The 18,830-nt window shown below is 33.6% G+C and overlaps 1 protein-coding gene across 2 annotated transcripts in view; it reads right to left on the bottom strand.

Moving 5' to 3' along the window:
* The window catches only part of LOC143071929 (GON-4-like protein), a 91,106-nt gene that overhangs the window by 40,471 nt on the left and 31,805 nt on the right, over nucleotides 1-18,830 (bottom strand). For both annotated transcript variants that reach the window (XM_076246622.1, XM_076246623.1), the window contains exons 17-22: nucleotides 18,252-18,368; nucleotides 17,217-17,333; nucleotides 15,141-15,436; nucleotides 13,029-14,270; nucleotides 11,702-11,816; nucleotides 372-509 (exon numbers count right to left, since the gene is read on the bottom strand). In XM_076246622.1, coding sequence (XP_076102737.1) covers nucleotides 372-509; nucleotides 11,702-11,816; nucleotides 13,029-14,270; nucleotides 15,141-15,436; nucleotides 17,217-17,333; nucleotides 18,252-18,368 — 2,025 coding nt within the window. The remainder of the gene's footprint in view (nucleotides 1-371; nucleotides 510-11,701; nucleotides 11,817-13,028; nucleotides 14,271-15,140; nucleotides 15,437-17,216; nucleotides 17,334-18,251; nucleotides 18,369-18,830) is intronic.

Below are 18,830 nucleotides of genomic sequence, written 5' to 3'. Positions count from 1 at the left end.
ACTTAACAAAAATTTAAAGAGACTGTGCCAGTGTGGTATTAGGATTGATTAATTATTAGTGTTTTAAATCACTTTTAAGCATAACTTTTGGGCTATTTCTTGGCAGTCAGTTTTTATGGGTGGAGGAAGCAGGAGGGCCCAGAGAAAGCCACTGATTTTTTATAGAAAAACTGACAATCCTAGTCAATTAAGATTGGAGCAAGTGCACCCACACAAGAATGGTTCGAACTCTCAACCTCAGTGTTGACAGGATAGTGATTACAGTAGTATAATTACTAAGACTTCTTGGCCACCGTGGCCCCTGTGGTATTAGGATATTTGGAATTAATATGTAAGGTGCTTCTTAATGTACAATGTTCTGAGAAACTGACCTTTATTGGAGATTGCTCTGACTTTCCAAAGTCATTCAATATCTTAAGGAACTGTTCATATTTGTCTAAATCTTCTTTCAGTGCCTCTTTCGTTCTGTTTAAATAAGCCTGGGCAAAAGCTGTATCTTTGTCATCTTTCTGTAAACAACAAGCAAATTGTAATGATAAATATTATAATTCAAAAATCTCGAATAGATTCAACAATTTGTTCTTTATTCCGATTTCAGTACTCCATACCTTTAAAATACAGTAAATTCAGAAATTATTGAGATGTTTTTATCAATGCTAAAAATGCAAAGTTTCAGATTTGCCATAATAAGTCTGCATATAAGGTCTGGAGCATTTATGAAATATAAGGCTTCCTGAAAAGACTTTTGCTGAGAATCAGATAGCAATTCCAAGTCTCACAATCAATCACTTTCACAGCAGGATGAAATTAGTCTGTTTTGTCATAAAATATTGTTTGAATTTCCAGTGTGAAACTGAAATATCCAAATCTTGAAAAGGATAAATATTGTTGTTATTATTAGATTTATATAAGGCTTAAATTAAAATATTGTTTGTTTGCAGTTTACCGACCGACCCTTGAAAATCCTCCCGACTGTGAAAATTTTATTGCTTTAAATTTGAAGAAATTTTTTTTAATACTTCTATTGACGCGATCCGGAACTTTGGGTCCTTTCCGGAAATGATTTAAAGTCTGGGTCAATTACGCATTTCAAGTTCGGTTTTTCTTAGCTTCCCGTCAAGCGTTCATGTGACCATTTAATGATAAAGCACATGGAAATTGTTTACAGGTATCCATGAAGTCACGGAGGAGTACTTGACGCTGTCGTCTCGTGTCAATTTTAAGACAAATAACAAACAAAAAAGTTTATTAGTAAACTGTTTATACAGATTCAGGCACATGTAATGATGTGTGATGATATCATTGACGATGATGCAGCGGATATTCATAACTGACACGATATAACCATTCTGTCTCAAACAAATCGGGTACAGAATCTGTGGAGCCTGACTTTATGGAACCAATTTCAGTGGTTAAATAATTCGACAGCAGCTTGAAGTATGGCATATTTTCTACAAATCGTTGTGAAGACGACAAAGATGAAACCACTCCTCCGTGACTTAAATCTTCATGGATATCTGTAAACACGCCTGTACGGAGGAAGGGCTCATTTGAAATGTTAATGGATATAGATCATGCCAAATCAATAAGCAGCAACCCTAACTACACAAAGATGTAGAGAATATGAATGGTTAGCTTGAAAAATAAATATACTCTCTCTATATTAAATCTATCTTCGATTGCAATGAATATGCTCCTTTAGGATAAGGGGGGCTGCCCCACTCATTGCAATTATTCTCTTTCTTACAATATTAAATATACCCAAACTGTGTGGCCTGTGTGAATTCAATTAAAACATGTCCTTAGGAGCTATGCTGCCAATTTTTTTTATGCATTAAAAACATTTCAGTACAGACCATTTACTTTTAATGGGGTGCTATGGATTTCACCCCAAACTTTAGATTTCTTTGGTTTTCATTAAAGCCTGGCAAAAATATAACCTTATCACATATAATTAAATATTGTTAGAAATATGAAAACAGTCGAATGTCTTAATACTTTTTTTTCAAGTTGCCTTTTTTTTCAATTGAGGAAGATTCAATGGTTATTTTTTTTTATTAAAAATACACTCTTTAATACATTGTCTTATAAATCTTTAATATCTACATTTTTCTGATGAAAATACTCTACTCATGAAAACATTCTAGTCAAGAAGCATACATGTCTGAATATATTTCTTTAAAACAGTTCTAGTCATAATGACATTCCTTGTTTATAAGTGTTCCAGTATTTAATAATTATACCATATTTTACGTCATAAATTGGATAATGACACTATGTTAAAGTTTCAGTTTTGGTTATAAAGTTTTTTATTTTGTTCATTTGATGTTGGTTTTCAGCATGTCCAGTGTTTGTTGTTTTAAAATGTTTTTTTTTCTTCACAAGAAACTTGGTTTAGTGTAACTGCTTGTTTAAACTGTATTTTGGCTGATAAAATAAAATATTTTTCCTACCTACCGACCCTTCAGTCTGAAGGTACAGTCGGAAAACTGCAAACAAACATATTTTTAAGGTTGGCCTAATGTACGTTACTTTAGATAAATCACATCTTAAATTTGGATTTTATATTCCTTAAATTATGCATTATTTGTGTAGAGACATCAGTTTTGGTACCATTTTTCCATAATCTACATAATTTACTTTTGGCAGTCATTCCTGAGCCAGGTTTTTATTTGTGCATAGGGATTCAATTTAAACCTTGAAATATTTTGGTTGCAGAACAATTTGAATGGTGATTAGTGGACAAGGTCCTTGATATTTGATTCCAAAAATGCACAAAATCATAAAATTTTGACCTTATATTTAAAACTTGCTGACAGACTATTAAATACTATTATGAAGAGATTTGTTAATTTTGAAATAAATCCATTTAAAAGGTAGATTGTTCTTTTCGTTACATTTTATGATAAAGTTTAAAAAAAGCTTTTTCAGACATGAAGGTCAATTACTATCCTGCATATATAAAAAAGAAGATGAGGTATAATCGCCAAGGAGACAACTCTCCACATGAGGCCAAATGACACAAAAATTAACAGCTATAGGTCACATGTTCTAAAAACCAAATTTCATTTTATTTGAACAAGTTAAACTTTAATTGCAATTAATGTTAAAACAACCTCACTAAAGTTCAATCAAAAATGCATTTGAATTACCATTTAATAGCTGCCATTAAACCAGTTATGTCAAGAAAATGGTTTCCTCAAAACATTTTTTGTAAATGAACTTTTACATTTTCTTTATCTATTATTAATCATACTATTATAGGATTTGTTGAAGAACTCATCATTGAAATTGCCCTTGAAAACTCAACCAGCTTAATTGTCTTTTAAAATTGTAGAACAGCTTTAATTAGTTTATTTTTTCCCTTTACTAACAAAAACAGATTTCTGCTTGAAACTGAAGAATAGTTACATAATAAATGTCAAAATGAATACTAGCTACAAATATTAACAGTAAGAAAGTCAGTGTCAAAAACACAGGATTTTGTGTTACTTGAAAAATTATAATTATGTATGTTAACATTGCACGTTAATTTAAAGAACCTAACTCTACTTCTAACAGTGTATTTAAAATATAGTACGCTCACTCTCAGATCTTTTAAGGGTCAACTTGATGTGCCTTGTCCTTTAGTGGGTTACACAGGTTTGTGACAATATGGTAGTTTTTATTTTATTGATTTTATAGTTATTTATTCCATGCCAGGAACATTTCTTTAGCATTTCTTCATGTTAAACAAGAATGTGTCCCCAGTACACATATGCCCCATCCATACTATCTTTTTCTATGTTCAGTGGACTATGAAATTGGAGTAAAACTCTACTTTGCCATTAAAATTAGAAAGATCTTATCATAGGGAACATTTGTACTTAGTTTCAAGTTGATTGGACTTCAACTTCATCAAAATCTATCTGACCAAAAACTTTTGGCCCAAGTATAGAATACGTTTAAGTAGTTCCGGCAATATTCGAAATATCCATACGCCAATACTTTAAATATGTTTAGGCGCGCAACAATCTGAAGGCCTAGTTCCGGCAATAATCGAAATATTCATTCGCTGAAACATTAAATATGTTCTTGTGGGTCGGTGTTTTTGGGGGTTAACATAACAGCTGTTAATATGTCAATGTGGATAGGGACTAGCATGAGGTTGGATACTCAATTGAATAGTCAGCAAGTTGTTTACAGGTCAGCAGGTTGACAGGTCAGCAGGTCAACAGGTCAGCAGGTCGATAGGTCAGCAGGTCGAGTTGACAGGTCAGCAGGTCGACAGGTCAGCAGGACAACAGGTCAGAAGATGTTTCATGTTATCCATAGATTATTAGTCATTAAGTCAGGATGTTGTGTAGAGGGAAGGTTTGGTACTCAGTTAAATAGTCAGCAAGTCGACAGGTCAGCAGGTCGACAGGTCAGCAGGTAGACAGGTCGACAGGTCAGCAGGGCGACAGGTCAGCAGGTCGACGGGTCAACAGGTCAGCTGGTCGACAGGTCAGCAGGTCGACAGGTCAGCAGGTCGACATGTCAGCAGGACGACAGGTCGACAGGTCAGCAGGTCGACAGGTAAGCAGGTCAACAGGTTAGCAGGTCGACAGGTCAGCAGAACGACAGGTCGACAGGTCAGCAGATGTTTCATGTTATCCATAGATTATTTGTCATTAAGTCAGGATGTTGTGTAGGGGGAAGTTGAGTACTCAAAAAAAATAGTCAGCAAGTCGACAAGTCAGCAATTGAACTGTATCGTATTGTGATACTGCTTGCTGGGTGTTAGTTTCTTTTTTAAACAGTCACCATTGCTTTTCACTTTTCTATTAAACTAAATTAAAACCACTGAATTATATGTGCTTTCGCATGATAAATTTTATTACTTTTATTCACAGAACTCTGTATTCGTTGTAAAGCCTCAAAATTATAATTGAAAATGTATTTATCTAATGAAAATGTTGACAGGTAGACAGGACGACAGGTCGACAGGACGACAGGTCGACAGGCCGATAGGTAGACAGGTAGACAGGTCGACAGGCCGACAGATCGATAGGTCGACAGGTCGACAGGTTGACAGATTGACAATTCTTTTAAATATAAAAAAAGAAATAGCTACATTTTCGACTTGTCGGACTGTCAATCAAGCTAATTGTTGACATGTCGCTGTCGACCTATCGACCTGTAGGCCTGTCGACCTGTCGGCCTGTCAACCTGTCGACCTGTCGACCTATCGACCTGTCGGCCTGTCGACCTGTCTACCTGTCGACCTGTCATCCTGTCGACCTGTCAATCCCAACTTAATATGGCGATTAAACATAACTACAATCTTCAAATAATAAACCTGGAAAATAATTTAACTTGTATAAAAACCGATTTACTTCATTTGACTTAAATATAAGTCCGATGGTACTACAATTATGTAATTTGTATAAGAACCGATTTACTTCATTTGACTTAAATATAAGTCCGATGGTACTACAATCACGTATTCTATACTTGATCCAAACTTTTAACCCGAAGCAGGACAGACTGACGGATGGACAGACGAACGAACAAACAGACGGACGCACAGAACAGAAAACATAATGCCCATAAATGGAACATAAAAAATGCTTACTGCAAATTTTGCTTACAAGTGCAGCTGTTTTAATTTAATGATATGTTGTCTTGAATATAAAACAAATTGGACCTTGAATGGAATCAAAACTTATTACCGTTGGTAGCATGGCAAGCCATATCAATTTTCTATAAATAATTTATTTGTAGGATTATTCAGAAATAACTTGCACTACACAGGAACATGCTGTTGTCTAATGATGAATTATGAATAAATGGTTTTAAAAATTTCAATGACTTTCATTTCACATTTTTGTACTGGGTCTACAAAACTTACGATATTTCCGTCAGGCTTATAACTTTGTACTTTATAAATTAAGAACTTTCAGAGCATTTCCCTTTGTTAATAATTCGTAGGCTGGCATTTAAATTTCTTCATATTCTAAAGTTTCAGAATTTAACTGGCTTCAACCAAGAAATCATTAGTTTTAACTCCATTAAGCTTTTGAAAGAAATAGGTAAATGTTTCTGTTTTTCCCAATTAAGTTTTTGAATCAAGGATAGTCTAATTATAAAAGTAAATGGCATCTGAAAATCAACGTGATGGAAATCATTGACGGAAAGATTGGAAGAGAAGTTTGAATAATTTCAAATTATATTTAAGTATGGTGTGGATACAAAGAACATTAACATAGGACAGACTTCCGTGTCTTCCCTAGAAAATTTATGATGCATGGTGGGTCTAAGCTGAATTGGCAATGCGGAGCTTAAAAAAGAGGGACGAAAGATACCAAAGGGACAGTCAAACTCATAAATCTAAAACAAACTGACAACGCCATGGCTAAAAATGAAAAAGACAAACAAACAACAGCACACACGACACAACATAGAAAACTAAAGAATAAACAACACGAACCCCACCAAAAAACTAGGAGTGATCTCAGGTGCTCCGGAAGGGTAAGCAGATCCTGCTCCACATGTGGCACCCTTTGTGTTGCTTATGTGATAACAAATCCGGTAAATAGTCTAATTCGGTAGGTCACATTCAAAAAAGGGGGGGGGGAGGGGTTTGTAGTTACCACGTAAGGAACATATCCGATATCATATGTGAAACGGTTATTCCATAACGGTCAACCAACTCGTGATGGCGTCCGTAAAATTTACGAAGGGATGATTTCAACTTCACCATTTGGAACTCTTGGTTTAATAGCTTCCTTGTGAGCAGCAACCCTCTATCAAGAAAATCATGATAGGAAATGCAAGCCCGGGAATATCGTATCAATTGGGAGATATATACCCCGTATGCAGGTGCTGCTGGAATGTTGCTACTTAGAAATGGAAAGTTCACAATTGGAAAGCTGAATTCATCTCTTTTGTCGTAGAATTTTGTTTTCAACCGACCCTCATTGTCAATTTCTAGATGTAAATCAAGATATGAGGCCGACTTAACTGTATCTGTAGTATCTTTTATCTCTAGCTCGATTGGATAGATGCGTTCCACATAGTCACCAAATTTTGAATTATTTAGTGAAAGAACATCATCTATATAGCGAAAAGTAGAGTTAAAGGATATTGCTAACTTCTCATCTTTCTTCCTAAGAAGTTCCTGCATGAAGTCAGCCTCATAATAATAAAGAAACAAGATGGCAAGTAGAGAGGCACAGTTTGTTCCCATTGGAATGCTGACAGTCTGTTGAAAAACACGTCCTCTGAACGTAACAAATATGTTGTCAATCAAGAAATCAAGCATCTTGATAATATCAGTTTCAGAGAATTTTTTGTTCGAATCAGAGTGATCCTTTACAAAGTAGGACTTATCCCTTTCTAAGACAAGATACTTGTATCTACGTTGGCCATTCTTTTTTACGAAGCAAAGCAATACCAACTCTTTCAATTTGTCTTTTAGTTTGGAATGTGGAATACTAGTGTACAGAGTAGAAAAGTCAAATGTTTTAATGCTGTTACAAGATGAAAGAGAGTTAGATTGTATGTACTCTAAAAGATCTTTGGAATTTTTAAGTATCCACATCTGATTCACGCCCCCTCTAGAATAGGCAGTTTCACAATAACTTTGAAGCCCGTCTTTGATTGCTGATAAAATAGATGTTAATAATTTAGAAAGAGGTTTCGTGGAGCACTTGGAAGACCCAGCAATATACCATTGTTTGTAAGGACACTTATGTAGTTTAGGTATCCAATACAGTGATGGCAGATCCAGTTCTTCATCTTTGGTTGAAATTCCAAAGGAACACTGAACTGACCTATGATTATCTAGGATTTCCTCTTTGGTAAGTGTCGTGAGGGTATATGTTGAGTTTCCAAGTGAATTGTCAGTGCATTCATTAAGACCCGGTACCCGGTACTTTTACCCGCCTACGGAAGCGTCTGGTACCGGCAGAAAAAATAAAAAATACCAAAAAAATAATGTGTAAAATTCTTTTGAAATCGTTCGGTTCAAATCTAATTTCTTTCTTTCCTAAAGTGATAATCTCCGTGTACGTGTGCATGTTTAAAGGTGTCTTCGTCGAGGTCCGCGTTAAAGTATAGATATATCTTCTGCCAATTTAGGTACACCTCCAAAGTAAGGAGAAGTGATACTTATAAACCACGTGTCTGTATCTGTATCGTAAGAGCGCTTTAAAATGCGATGATTTAGCACTATATTTTCAAGCGGCAAATTGTTGATGAATTTAAACAACAACAACATAACTATGTCTAAGAAAAGGAAAGCAGCTTGTATCACAGATTATTTTATGAATAAAAGGTTTAATAAAGGTGAACATTCTATGAAATTCAGAAAATCGTTAATTGTATCAAATCAGTTCGTTTCCCGTTGGACCGTACGTTGTCCCTGATCACCGTTTTCTCGATATGTGTTCTATGTTGTGATTTAAATGACTGCTGTCTGCAGGAAATTTTTAGTGTAAGACTTCGTGAAACAATCTGAAGTAACATATATAACTGTTACGTTTACAAAATATAATATCTGACGACATTTTAGACTTCTAAAATTAAAAAAAAAGAAAGCTCTGAAGAAGTGAACAAACACAGTTTTACAGTTACTTACTATAGTTAAGAAGCCTATAATTAATTTGCCCCCCCCCCCCCCCTCCTTATGATTACAACAAAAGGTTGAAAGCAATAAAAAAAAGCTACAAGTTTTATTATCATTTTTTTTAATAATATACTACATTGACCCTAAGATCGATTATGAATAATAAGAATTCATGAACCTTAAGGTGGTACCTAACACTACAGGGAGATAACTCTGTAAAGTCAGCTTAACGTTTTAATTACGTTGTGTTGTAAAGGGAATATTAAGCTTCTCAATGATCAAAATTGGTGTTGGTGTAAAACTGCTATATAACCAGTGTAATTTTTCTGACAAAACGGTTGGTTCAAAATTTTTGAAATTTTTATATTTTTGCTAAAGGGTTAAAGTAAATACTTTGACAACATTTTATGAAAATTAAACAAGCCAAATTAATTTTAGTGAAAGTGTTGGGTACCACCTTAAGAAATCTGACATACCAATAACACAGGCGCTTGGGTCTAGGATACAGATTTTTTTTTTTTTTTTTTTTTTTTTGTTATTTTCCTACGTACTTTGAGAGATGTTCCGAAAAAGTCCGGGAAAATATTACTTCCCTTTAACAAAAGTTCGGGAAAAACAGTCAACTTCCGGGCACGTAAATTTGAAATTAGTCAAAATAGTTAAAATCTTTTTATTATATGCTGGAGATGGACTAAAAATGATACGAACAATACCAATTTGATAAATATCAACGATGTGTGCGATCTGACAGCAAGGAAGGCACGTTTTCCCAGAGAAATCGTTGGGGAATCCAGGTAGGTCAATCTATTTATTTATAGATAGCAGAAAAATGGCGTCGAGTTAGTTGCCTTTTTCTTTCTTAGTATGGATAGTAAAATTGGGTATTTTCTCTGGGTCGTTTAAATCACTCGAAACTAGGTGAGACATGCACAGAAGTGATAGATATGTATTATAAATATAGAAAATTGAATATTTTAATAAAAAAAAAAAAAAAAAAAAAAATCTGTATCCTAGACCCAAGCGCCTGTGACCAATAATTGGCATTTCTGACGCGAAACTTTCAATTGGCATTTATCCTTTTCAGATCTGGTCATCATCCATTTTATCCGTTATACGTCCTGTAGAAGTCCGTTTCTCATCCGTTCAACATCCGTTTTATCTGTTAAATGTCTGGTAGAAGTCCGATGGTGAATTTATCTTCCAGACCTCCAACAGATGTATAACAGACACGTAACGGATACAAAACGGAAACGAAACAGACGAGTACCTTACAAAACGGACGCCTAATGGAAGTTCAACGGACATTTTATCCGTTGGACGTCCGTTCAAAGTTTTGAACATGCTCAAAATTTTCCACTGGACAGAACGGACGTCGACGGATAAAATGTCGCTTAACGGACATCAGTGATCTGGAAGGTTTTTTTCACTATGGGCCCAGGGACCCTCAAAAATAAATTCAATGGGCCATTTTAAAAAATAATGGGCCATGTTGTCAAATGAGTGGGCCATTTTAATTGACTTCTGTAAAAAAAAATTATCAGTATATTTTGGCAAAGAGGTGTTGATACTTACCTTTATGATTTTAAATAAAATCATGGATATTGTTCCTGTGATTTTATAATTTCAATTTCAATGAATATACAATAACTTCTTCCAACCCCAACAATATTTAAGTCAACCTTTATTTACAATGTTTAAACTGGTACTGTTGCCTTGTTCATGTTCATGTTTTTTTTTTTTTGTACATTAAATTTGGGTCTTCGTCGATACCATACTTATTCTAGACGTTCCGTATCAGAGGACATTTTAGGCATTTCCTCTGCACTTCTTGTATTATTATAACTTCATCACGGTGACAAGAATAACAGTATAGTGTACCATTAATTCATAGAACATAACAACAAATCGCTGAAGTCATGTTTACAAAATGTGAAAACGAGCCAAAGACCAAAAAATGACAAGGACAGTTAGGCGTCTTTTATGGAGACAACACTATATTCCTAAAAAGTCTTGGGGTTCTTCAATCAAAATAATAGCAAGCTAAACCAAATGAGATTATTATAAGAGTTAAATCTCGTCTGTACTAGCCAAATTTCACAAATTTAAAGTTGTTTATAAACAAATATATCATGAATGATGGTTAATTATGTTTTTCGGGTTATCAGTTAGACTGCAAGGTTCTATTATTACAATAGGAAAACACCGAGACGTTAAATCGCATGGCTCTAATATGATACTAGGGAAACACCCGAGACGTCCCAAAAATATATAGGTGCTCCTATTATTGGAGGAACATTACACCGTTGAGTACACACACATGGCGGCACGGAACACGATCGTAAATTCATTTGACGATATCTAAACATTTCGAACCGAAGTGAAAAATATCGTGCGCCATGTGGGCGCTTACATTTTTCACTGTATGCGCCATTTCTTGTCAATTTGCGCTATAGGCGCAGGGCGCACGTTCTTCCCGATCACTGACGGACATGCAACGGATATGGACGGACGTCTAACGGATAAGAACGCACGTCTAACGGACATTGAACGGATTGAAAAAAAGTTATCCGTTAGATGTCCGTTCGAGCTATCAGGTAAGGTGTGACCCAAGCTTAAGAAACTTTAACCTTGATCATAGATCCATAAATGATGTTAAGGTCAGTTAAACCCTGTCTGAAGGACATCTAGCAGTTGTTGAATCATAAAAAGGAGACAAAGGAGATCCTTATAGCAGCTGGTTTTATAGTGCTGCAACTGAAAACCAATTGTGATATGGTGACAGAATTATTTTTTCTTCAAAAGATGGAAAAAAGGTTTTATACAGTATTTTTCTGACAAGGCAATATAATCTTGTTGGTGAGGAAGATGTAATTTGAGTTAAATTTATTTATTAGAAACCTTTCCTTTTTCAATACTTTACATAGTTTTTCTATTCAGACTCATGTTTTCGTTAATCAAATTGTAAATTTGCAACAATACACTGAAAAACATTTAACTGTAAATAAATAATTCTCCAACAACTGATTAATTTATCAAGGCGAAAATAAAACAATTTATAAGTTTTCTTCACTAAATCTGTCAAAAAATATAGGATATATAAACTGGTCTTACATGTGGATCCACTTCCAACAAATCTGGAGCTAGCATGGCTATAGTGGTATCTTTCTTTTTCATTCCTTTCTTTCTGCTTTCTTTGTCTTTGGCACTTTGTCTCTGGGAAGCAAAACTGAAGCAACAAAAAAGATATATTAATTGCATTGCTGTTATAAATCCAATCCTTCCTGTAAATCCAAAACAAAGGTCAATTAACAGCTACAGTCATTTGGCATTTAAATATATTTCTACCACTGATAATTTTTCTGTATACATATTCTTTCTACGACAGTTTCAAAATAGACAATAAAAAGCTGTGCCATGAGCGCATGATAAGCCTGTTGCATTTTCTAAGAATAAAGTTCAATAACTTATAATAATACAGATATAGTTCAGGCACCTAAGTTGAATGAAAACAGATCAAAGCACTGTAAAGGTATTGTCTGAAAACTGGAAAATCACCCCTTTCTGATGAATAAAATCCTGTAATAAGAAAATATAAAATGTGAATCGATAAAAATCAAAAGGAATCATACGTCAATAGATATAAACAGTTCTCCAAAATTTCATGAAAACTGCTGAAAGCATTTTGAGTTATAATCCAAAAACTGGAAAATCTACCTTTTTTTTTAATAAATTAAATCACATAACTCAGAAACATAAAATCTAAAATTTAATGAAATCTAAAGGGAGCTCATGTCAAAAGATATAAACAATTCATCAAAGTTTCTGGCAAATTGGTAAAAGCTTTTTGAGATATTGTCCGAAAACTGAAAAATCCCCCCTTTTTTTATGAATAAAACCTGATAACTAGAAAACGTAAAATTAAAATGTTATGAAAAAAGAAAAGGAGCTCACTTCACAGCATTTCAATATCTATTGAAGTAGTTGAATCTAATAAAAGTCTTGCTTATATGACAATTTGCTACCTACTTATAAAGGGTATGTTGTAGAATATATATTAATATAACCAAAAGGAGAGTGAATTAACATCTAAATGTTGATTTATCGAGATCTATATGAACTTTAATATCCAAAATCTAATTGTTCTATATAAATAAAAATAAAATAAGCAGATTTTCTGACATCATAGACAACTTACTCACAAACCTATTTATAATTGGGGATGAGGGAAATCAAACTTTAATCTGCTGTCATAAACAGTAGTTTTATTTGGTATAATCTATAGTATGACCCTGTAACTGTTAAACCATCTAAAGTCTTGTTTGTTTTACACCAAATACCTAATAAATAGACCATTAGCCAAAAGATGTCTTGTAATTTTTAATTGGAAAAGCATCTAAACAAGTACATATGTATACCATGCCCATCATGCTCTACTTACCATATTGTGGAACTAGCGGTCATCAAATCAGCTAAATGATCTTCATCATCTATGACATCATCTTCATTCTGACTGTCATAAAGGTTAGCATCCTCAGCCTCACTTTGAGTATCATCACTTTCAACACTACGATTAGAGCCTGAATTATGTTTTTGCCGATTTGAGAATACTGAAGGACTATTGTAAAGTTGAGTTTCGTCTACATCCATAGTATCAATACAATCTCCCGACATATAATCTGTATCCATTCCCTCACTTTCGCTAGTTACGACTGAGGGAATGTCCTCTTCCTCATCTTCTACCTCTCGCACATGCACATGTAGAGGTCGCGTCACCATTCCAAATGGTTTAGGTAATAATGTCTTAGGTCTTTTTAATGCTCTGTTTATTATACTGTATGCAGCCTTTTTACTTGGTGATATATGGGGTTTGTTTGGTATGAAACCCTTAGGACGTATAGACATAGCTTTAGTTTGTAGTTGTTTTCGTCTAGGACTTGTGAACTTCTTTTTCTCCAAAAATGGCGACACCTTTTTGACAGGTGATGTGAATGAACTTAATATGATAGGTTTAGGAGCAACAGGTCTATAACGACTAGATGATGTCGACAATGGAGACAGTTTGGTTGGCGTTCTTTCTTGTGTATCCTGGCTCAGACAGGTATCTTTAATGAGTTCTGGGGAAAGATAATATGGAGCGTAAGAAGCCACAATCTCTGCTGCTCTTTTCGTTGGTGTTTTCTTCGGAGGAGTAAATTCATTTTGCACTTCTTTGGATATTTCATCAATTAGTTTTGTAGGGGAGATAACTTTGTTTGTACTAGTGATGTCAGTGTGTATTACGGAACAGATACTTGATGGCAGAGCAGACGACAGTATTGTTGAATCAATCCTCCCCCTTATAGGAGCACCAACTGTTTTATTGACCAGGACAAAGGTAGGTGCAGCACATGTTACTGGGGTCTGTCCATGCATTATCATAACGGCACCAGATTTCCTCACTGAGGATGAGCTTTCTGATGAAATCAGACCACCAAAAGATGTAACCATAGAAACAGAGGTAGAACATGATTCTGTTATGTTTTGAGAGCTGTAAGAATCGGTACTTCCTCCTTGGTTTGTATTGAAATCTTTTTCTGAGACAGTAATAGGACTTCCTTGTTGAAGATTCTCATGTAGTTTAATAAATCCTGGTGAGGTACATGTCTTTCTACCAATATCTTGTAATTGTGTGACTTTTGGACTATAAAATAAAACATGAAATACAATATATTTCAAAGATTAAAGGCAGTTAACTTGGTTCTCCTAATTTTGAAATTCTATTATATAAAACTTGCTCAAGAAAAACAGTACTTTTCATTCATGCAATAGATATTTTATGAATAATCTATGTACATGATCATAAATATAGAAGATATTTTGGCTTACAGGTTTTCGCTGATGAAGTTAATCCAGAAATAGTAAGAATCCACCAAATTGGTACAATTTAGCCCAATTCAATATCTTCTATCCAGTAATTGGATCTGGTGACTTTTGACTTTGAGTTCTGTTTACTTTTGGATTTTGGCTCAATGCATTCTTAAAAACCTCGAGAGGCGCTTTATGTGAGCTAAATACTGTATATTAGATATTGATTTGGAAGATCCTTCAATAATACGTTATCTATGTCGATTCATTTATTTTGTGTTGCTGTTTTAGATTAGGTAGGAAGGCCCTTTTTGTTTGACCCCACCATGCATTAATTTTTAGCTGGATATTTCCTTTAAGTGTTCAAGCAATTTTCTTAAAATAACCACCACCCATAAAACTTTAATCAAAGTGCCTTCTGACCCTAATCCCCCAACTATTATAGGTTTTGTAAATTAACTATTAAGCTCTTCATGAACTTATATATTAATACTAAAATATTAGCATGTATTTATATGGCGTTTGCTATTTTCTCATTCTAGATAAAAAGCTGCAAGATCAAACTATTGGACGTTGAAGGTACTCAAAAGTTTGGTTTTTCATCACCTAGACAAAAATTCAATCTGCTGTGGGGACTGGAAATTTATAAGGTTTTATTGGTAAAGACAGTGAATGTTTATAAATTATAATAAGACTTTTATTTTACCTCGATGGGTTACTTTTATTGCTTGTTGTCACAGAATCAAACTGAAGGACTTTAAGAGCAGCTGGTATGATCTTAGAGGTAGATATGCTTGATGGAGTAACTGGTAAAGTGTCGACTTTAAGAGCTGCTGCTAGGGTGTTGGGGGTAGGTATAACTTGTAATATGCTTGTTGGAGTAACTGGTAAATTGCCATCATCAAACTGAAGAACTTTAAGAGCTGCTGGTTGTTCAGGTCTTGTTGTTTCTTGTGGCATCTTAGGAGTGTTAGGTGCAGATTTGGATTTATTTGGATTAAGCTGTAAAAAAAAAGAGAATAAATAAATATTGAACAATGTATTAACACAAACTATATCATTTTTATCAATCCTAAAACGTCTTTGCCATAATTCCAGATATGCTAGTTTAGACGCACAAAATCAAATAACTCTGGACAACAAAAGTGAAAATTGTAAAGGTGCTCAGTCTACATTTATTAGTAATTATTTATAAAATTTATAAAATAAAGGTTGAAGCAAATCATCCAATGCATACTAGAATTAGTGCACAAAATGAAAAATTCAATTCTACTTTTTAATTTTATAACTCAGACCTCTATTCTAAATAATGTGGTAAAATTTGCATAAATCACTCACATAAAAAAGAAGATGTGATATGATTGCCAATGAGACAACTCTCCACAAGAGAGCAAAATGACACAGAAATTAACAACTATAGGTCACCATAGGCCTTCAACAATGAGCAAAGCCCATACCGCATAGTCAGCTATAAAAGCATTCTTGAGTAATTGTGTAACATATAAATGCAGGATGGACCAATGGACAGAGACAGACAACTGTTAACTATAATACTCTAAAAATAAGGTAAAAAGTCTCGTCTTATTCCATTTTCATGAAATTTACACATTGTATCATATTGCTTTTTTTAATAAAAATAATGAGTTATACTAATGTTCAAATTACTTCATAAATATAAATTCAGTATTCGTTATGACTGATAAATTGAAAATGAAAACCTGTCATAATGTAAAAATATTTATGAGGAAGTATACTGCTTATAAATATAAAAGTTTCTTGACAAATAGAACTCGACTACGCAATATATTCAAATATTTGTTAATTCATATGAAATAATATAAGAAGCACTCTCAGGTGACTTATTAATTTAATTCTTAAACTATACCGATTGTTTCATAATATGTATGTGTTTCTTTGTTATGAAGCAAATCAGCAATAGATGCAAAATGAATATTTTCGATGAATAAATTATTGGAACTTGATGTGTCCATTGTGAACTGTTACTTCATTATTCATTTTAAAGTAAGAATTAATTTACCAATAGTTATTTGCATAGTAATATAATTATATTCATTTTTTGTATATATCAAGAATTCTAAATTCCACTGATTTTAATAATAAAGAATTATTCTGGTTATGGAGATTAACTTTTACCATGACATACACATAATACTTTCATTTGCATGTTTTTGCCACTTAAGCAAATACACTATTAGCTTGTCTGTATAGTATATCCCATAAAATGATTTACATAATTAAATGTATATAGTCTTGCATGGTAATGTATGGCTTGGCTATGCAGCTTTCATGTAATCCTATAGTCTGTAGATGAATGGGGAGGTTAATATCTGTTTCCAGAGGTTCTTAAACAAAATAAATGAGTATGTGTGCATGGAACAGATGGTGCCCCCACTAGCATATAACGTTATAAAGGAACATAACTCAAGAAAGGTAAAAATGATGCCTCATGATGTATTCATGTGGATACTGATAGGCTTAAAGATTTTTTATTTTCTAATTTAAAGGGCCAAGACAGGTGTTATGATCTCATAATTTAAGAGAATAAAGAATAATAAAATGATGTTTGTGGCCAAGATAGGTTAAATTTGGCCCAGTAGTTTCAGAGGAAAAGATTTTTGTAAAAGTTAACAACAGACGATGGACAATGGACGAAAACAGACAAAGGACGCCAAGTGATGAGAAAAGCTCACTTCGCCCAGGTGAGCTAAAAATGGTCAAATTTGTAAAAAGTTGATGTATGATGAATATATAAATGTCCTACCGTAACCAGTTTATTATAAACTACAGGTATGTTGACACTACTAGATCTCTGTATACTATAACAGCCTTCAAGTTCATCGTCATCATGCAGCAAAATTATCTCCCTTATTTTCATTTCCTGAAACAGAAAGTAACAGAAGCTAATTTTTTTTTTAAAACACGCAACTAGCAAAATAAAAAATATATTGTGTCCCAATCTTTCATGAGATTGTTGTCCCATACCAATCACTGATTATCAAATACATTATTCTAGTTTCTTTTTATCAGTTTTGATTACAGTATTAATCTCTATTCATGTAATTCTGTAGAAAATTTTAGTATCTAAAGAGATAATACTAAATGAAACAATGGTGGTATGAAATCACTTGATATTCGTAAGAAAACTAATACATTGTAGTATTTTAAGTCATTCCAAACAATCTGGCAAATGATGTTCATTTTTGTTAAGCCTTCGACTTTTGTCGAACAAGCTAGACATAGCGATCCTACATTCCGTCGTTGTCAGCACCCACAAATATTCACTCTGTGGTTAAAGTTTTTGAAATTTTAATAACTTTCTTAAACTATTCTGGATTTCTACCAAACTTAAACAGAAGCTTGTTTATGATAGTATCCAGAAATAAATTTTGTAAAAAAAAAAATCATTTTTTCCATATTTAACTTTTAAATGGACTTAGTTTTTCTGCCAGGTAACATTACACAGTCTGCAGTTTAAACATTTATCAGATTCATAAACTATCCTGGATTTTTACCAAATTTGCACAGAAGCTTCTTTCAATCCAAAGATAGTATCAAGAGAATTATTATTATTAATTTTTTTCCTCATTTTTGTTGAGCCAAAGTTGGCAAGACACTGGGTTCCTCGGAACCCTTACAATTTTTTTTACTTAACGCCCTTAATTATAGCTATTAGATAAGTCCTTATTTTCCAGTAATATGTCTACCTGATACATAAGGTGGAACATTCCTGGATATATTTACCTGACAACCCCCATTCCAATAAAATGGAATAATCCTGATTTATGGGAAAACTTACCTTACACCATACAGGTAAACATGATGCATCCTGTCTCATTACTGGTTTAATTTCATTGACATCAAAAGGATCCGTAAATACAGGAAAATCAGGAATTTTCTTTGTTGTTTTAAATGTCTGAAAGATTTTCAAAGCTTGATCATCTATTTATATATCATAAATTACACAAAATAAAGTTAATATTGTAAAGAACAACAGGGTTACATTTGTATATTTTAAACAGTTTGCAAGGGTTTCAATGTTTGAATGTGTTTCAATGACATTGGGAAATATTTTTTCCTATTAAACATGCTTTGCCTTTCACTGCAGGAAGTTCTGATCATCTTACACATTCGTAAAGCCATGTATATCATGAAAGGGATGAAGTTAGTTAAACCCATGACCAATGAAATGTTTTATAATTCTTAGCACCTATTTTCTTGTGAACCTTCAATAACAAAACAAAAAGCATTAAAGTCTTTTCACATTATCTCTCTATTCAATCTCAAAAGAAAAACAAAAATTCTCATGTTATACAATAACTTTTATAATGACAGGGGTTTCATTATCTTTCATGTTGACAGACACATTCCTATTTGT

Source organism: Mytilus galloprovincialis, chromosome 4 (genome assembly GCF_965363235.1).
Source record: "Mytilus galloprovincialis chromosome 4, xbMytGall1.hap1.1, whole genome shotgun sequence".
Taxonomy (NCBI): Eukaryota; Metazoa; Mollusca; class Bivalvia; order Mytilida; family Mytilidae; genus Mytilus; species Mytilus galloprovincialis.
The sequence above is the reverse complement of the archived record's forward strand: the minus strand, read 5'-3'. Positions and strand labels throughout refer to the sequence as shown.